This window comes from Pterocles gutturalis, unplaced genomic scaffold, assembly GCF_000699245.1.
Source record: "Pterocles gutturalis isolate BGI_N339 unplaced genomic scaffold, ASM69924v1 scaffold12256, whole genome shotgun sequence".
In the NCBI taxonomy this organism is placed as follows: domain Eukaryota; kingdom Metazoa; phylum Chordata; class Aves; order Pterocliformes; family Pteroclidae; genus Pterocles; species Pterocles gutturalis.
In genome coordinates, this window is record NW_010103157.1 from 1 (window position 1) to 5,215 (window position 5,215).

A 5,215-nucleotide genomic window follows, 5' to 3' on the forward strand; every position below is an offset into this window, starting at 1 on the left:
CATTCTATGATTCTATGATTCTATGATCGCTGAAGAGCAGAGCCCTGTCGAGGCTGTGATGCAAATTTCAGTTCTTTGAGGAAGAGGAGCTGCGAACAACAGGGGCTTTGGGAGGCAACCTGCAGGAAGAGGTTTGGGCAGGGGTTGTAGGACATTGAGGGGATGTATGTTAGGAATCTATCTCTTAACATCTTGTAAACACTTGCCTTTGTGTATGGGTGATTAGGGATGAAGGGGTAAAGCTAGGAAGCCTAAGGTCCAACCTGGGCATTTGTCCCCTTTGGTTTTGCCTCAAGCCACTCCTGTTTCTGCTTTGGGACAGGGCATTTGTGTCCTTGACCTACTGAGGTCCCTTTCAGCTCTGTTAATTTCCCCTCATTTTCCAGTTGTTAAGATAAGAGTTAAGGTTGCACATAAATCTATGGTATGCTTAGCTGGGATACCAGACATTTTGAGTTGTGTGGAATCTTCAGAACTTGGGGGAGCACCTGAAAGCCTGTCACAATTTCAGTTCTTAACTGATGTGTTCCTGTTTTCCTTTGTTCTGTGCAGATCCTGATGAGTTCGAGAGGATATACGAGCCTCTAGATGTGAAGAGCAAAAAGATTCATATAGTGGACAGTGGACTTACCTTTAACCTGCCGTACCCACTTATCTTAAGGCCTCAAAGAGGCGTTGATCTCATCATCTCTTTTGATTTTTCGGCGAGGCCAAGTGATTCCAGTCCTCCTTTCAAAGTAAGACAGGCCGTTCCTTTCTTTGTGTGACTCAGTTGTATTCTTCCATTCGGGTTGGTTGCACATTTCATGGTTCCAGAAGACTTTAGTGCTGTTGTATCGACAACACTGGAGCAATTTGTTTCCACGTCAAGGCAGAATATTGCACTCAGCCTCAGTTCCTGTTTACATGACTCACACGAGACAACTGACACAAAGAAGCCTAATATAATGCGTTTGTAGTAGTAGCTCTGTTTTTATGGAAGTCTTGCCTTCATACTGAATTGCAGAACTCTATTTTATGTCAGTATTAATAAAGTAAGTAATTTACTATTGTGCTGGTGCTCTAGCTGTATACAGCTGTTTTCCTCTGATGTAAACGAGTGGTTTTCTGTCATCATCCTGCAGAAGTGTCTCTCAGTCACTCTGATATTGCTAAATATATTATAATATTTTGGAAGTGGGGCTAACTGTTCATTTACATCTCACTAGGATAATCTCAGTACTGATTTAAGTAGGATTCCTAAATCCATGCAGACCAAGAGCAAGGCAACCACAGAAAAATCCAGCGGGTGTGGAAAGCACAGCTGTCATTCCCCATGACGTGTGCAACCTATGTATCCAGACAGTTCCAACTGAACAGAAAAGTTTAATGTTGGAGTGTTTTGGTAGGTAACATAGAGAAAGCAGCACTTACGAGACTATTGTGAGGTACTAAAAAAAGAGGCAATTTCTTTGAAACCCATGAGGATTTTAATTTTTAAGGAAACAGAGAAAACTGTTCTTTGTTGCCTTACAGAGAAATTTAAATTAGAACAGAGTGGTTTTTTTCCCTTCTTCTCGCTACCAAGGGATGAAACCCCAAAACAATATTAGAAAAGAACAGGAGTAGCAAAATGAACACTAGATCAGTGTTGTCAAATGCAAAAAACTCCAAGCTTCAAGAGAACTGAATTGACTGAATCCCACAGTCTGTTTCTTCCTTTAATTTTCTATTTGTTTAAGAATTTCTCTTTTTTTTGTTGTGACTATTTTCCTCATCAACTAAACTTGTTGACACAGCACGGCGATCTTCTCTGAAACATCTTTTTCCTCCGGCTATGTTGTGTTCTGCACATGGAGTCCATGCAAAAGGCTGTGGATAGTCGTCTGTTACTCTTAGCCTATGCATTGAGGTTTCTGTCTTCATCAGCTGCAATTTTCTGTGCTGTTTTGGGGAACATAAAGTAACGTGGAGAGATTGATTGGAAGTCGAGTGGTATCCTGAAGGTTTTTCTGTAAACTCTAATTTCATAGAGGCAAAATCCTTTTACGCAAGAAAAAATGGTGGGAAAATGAAATGGTGCCTTTGGTTTTCAGGAAGCCACCGTTGAAGGCAATGGTTCATTATTTCCAAAGCATGAATATACGCATAATAAGAGTGACGTATCTTCAGCTAATACATGGGTACAGTCCACAAGCAGATACCATATGCTAATGGCCTAGAGGACAGAAACCAGTTTTGTTTACTGGCTGTGCAATCCCATTGGTTCTGCTTGCATTACAAAGAGTAAAAGACAGTTCAAGAGTTGGCCTGTATCTATGGTAGCACTGTAATATACTTTTATTTCTCCAACACATAGGGAAATCAGCCAGCTGATGTCAAGGACTCTACTCTTGTTTTATCATTTTACACCCACTGTCTTTTAATCTCTTGTGTTGCCAAAACAATTGCCCAAAGAAGGGTCCTATTTCATTCAAAACCAAGATTAAAGATGTTGACTTTCCCTCTCCTCCCTCTCACACGCCCTCATTACATGCTTTTGAGTCATTATTTACAAATTGTTTTGTTTATAGAGTTGTCACGAGGAAAAAACCCTGTTTTCTGGACTGACTTCTTCACTTAGCATGCTTTCAAATGCTGGGCTGTAATGTGACCAAACATAACACGTGGATTGCTGTTTATTAACTCTCTTTGGTTTCCATAGCACTGATACTCAGTTTGCAAGTAAAATTACGGATGGTTTTTTCTAGCTGTCGGCTCTGTAAATTCAACCAAAGATTTATATGACAGACCAGCTCTTTCCTTCCTGTGAATCATCGCAGGTGGTGTGCAGGCTGAATTAGGTGCTCAGTGTGCCATACTGGATCATCTCTATGAAGACTGACTTGATCAGTCCTTCTGCCATAAAGAAACGCGAGTTAATAAACTGCTTCTGTTAACCAATTTGATGTGTGTCTCTCTACACAAAACCTCCCTTTGCAGTGGATGCTTATATGCACCTGACTCTTTCTTATCTTTTCAGGAAATTTTACTGGCCGAAAAATGGGCCAAAATGAACAAGCTTCCTTTCCCGAAAATAGACCCAAATGTGTTTGATCGAGAGGGCATGAAGGAGTGCTATGTTTTCAAACCAAAGGATACCTCTTCGGAGAAAGACTGTCCAACTATAATCCATTTTGTTTTGGCCAACATCAACTTCCGGAAGTATAAAGCTCCAGGTGAGCACACAGTTTCTGATGCGAAGTCTGTCTGTTCCTTTGAACCTTTATAATGCCATGGGAATTATATACTAGAAATGGTTTGTCTCCAAAATAACTCTTATGTCTATCTGTGGTAGTTAGGGATTTCAAAAGAGCCATGAAAAAATAAGATGGCAAGTCCTTAGGCATCAAAGCCCAATCATTTAGATTGTATTCTTGTATTTGTTCTGTATGCAGGCGTTCCAAGAGAAACACAGGAAGAGAAGGATTTTGCAGACTTTGACATTTTTGATGACCCAAACACACCGTTCTCTACCTTCAACTTTCAGTATCCCAATGAGGCTTTCAAGAGGCTTCACGATCTAATGGAGTTCAACACCCTCAATAACATAGATGTACGTATGCCAGTGTGGAAGGGGCTTAAAGGCTCTAGATTTTTGAAGGGGAAAGTAGATGATGTGAGTAAAGCCCTAAATCTGCCGTGCAGAAGGTACAGGGATTTATTTCAGTGTTTGCCTGATTGTTATGACATCCAAAGTGCTTCCTGCATTTAATTGTGTCCCTTGCTATTCTCAAAAGTTGTGGCTGGATCAAAGCCCGTTCTAGTTAGTGGAAAAAGTCCGCTTCATTTTAATGAAGGCTGGAGTATATGTTAGGTAAGTTCATATCCTTTCTAGTTTGGTTCCTGTGGGTTGTTTTGTCATTTTACCATCAGAAGTCCTGCAGGGTAACTGAGCAAAGGTTCCTGCACAGGATGTAGACGTTATGTTCAGTTCTTTATGTATGCTGATTTTCTAACTGGAAAAAAAAGGAAAATGGAAGATTTTTTGAAAGATCTCTGGAAGTGTCTTCATCAACTAACTCCATAGTAATTATTTTTAATTAATACTAGCTGTAACACAAGACCATGATCCCAACATCCATAGAGTGACTTGCCATATTCACAAGTCTAAATGATTATCCCAGATAAAGAAATTTATTTTTTTTCAATATAGTGAACAAATCTTGTTAGTTCAGGACAAAGGAAGCAAAAATGAAGATGTAATCTTTCTTGGGATAATAATTATTATCTATATCCTTTAAGGATAGATTTTCTCAATGTTTAATTTACCTTTCAGAATTGCCCTGGGACTGGGTTTAAATGGTGTATATTCTTGTGGCACTTCTTTGATGGTGGTATTCTGTCGTACCTTTATATATTAACTGCATTAAAACCAGTGTTTTATACAGTCAAGAAAATAGTATTCATAATAGTACTCAGCAGTCGCTTTGTTCAGTGGTGGAGCAGTGATAAAAGCCAGTCATTGACATCTGAAGGGGTCTTTTCTATCAGCTAAGAAACCATTAAACTGTTAGTTATTTCCCTAAATAACACATTGTTCACTGTTTTCCAGGCGATCAAGCAAGCTATGATGGAAAGCATTGAATACAGAAAAGAGAACCCGTCTCGCTGCTCCGTGTCCCTTAGCGATGTTGAAGCAAGAAGATTCTTTAATAAGAACAATCTTAACAACAACCGTACGTAGAGGATGTGTCGTAGGTCCCACTCCTTCAAGAAGCTGGTTCTATCTTTATAACTGGAGTCAAAAAGACATTATCAGAGCATCGCTGCTCCTGAATAGGGCTGTGCAAAACTCCTGAAAACATTTTTTTTGTGAATTTTCAAGTTTCAATATAATTTTGTACTCTTTTAAATTAAAAACATTGAAAACATTTCAGTATGCTGATATCCTTATTTTAAAAGCTATGGAATTAGTTTATTTTTACTATGGTCATTGGATTCAGTGTCTTTTTTTTTTTCCTTACAAAATTGGAAGACACTTGGTCTCTTGTAGTGGGACAATTGTCTGATTTTTTTAAAAATTGAAGTAACTGGACGTATCTTTAAATGTAACACAACAGAATAAAACTTTAATAATGGAGACAATATGTATACCTGAGCTTGGGCCCAGATTCTGCTGTGCTGTGTATAATGAGAAGATTTCATCTGACTTTGCTTTGAAAAGTTGATAATTGCAAACTCCTAGTAGGCAACA

General features: G+C 39.0%; 1 protein-coding gene across 1 annotated transcript; it reads left to right on the forward strand.

Annotated features, from left to right (window-relative positions):
• Nucleotides 1-552: 552 nt before the first annotated feature.
• PLA2G4A (phospholipase A2, group IVA (cytosolic, calcium-dependent)) lies at nucleotides 553-4,818 on the forward strand (the record flags this gene model as incomplete). The annotated part of the gene is made up of 4 exons (XM_010086598.1): nucleotides 553-737; nucleotides 3,002-3,197; nucleotides 3,417-3,574; nucleotides 4,574-4,818. Coding segments are annotated over 4 exons (671 nt in total), but the record flags the coding sequence as incomplete, so codon positions are not given.
• Between the last annotated feature and the right edge of the window lie 397 nt (nucleotides 4,819-5,215).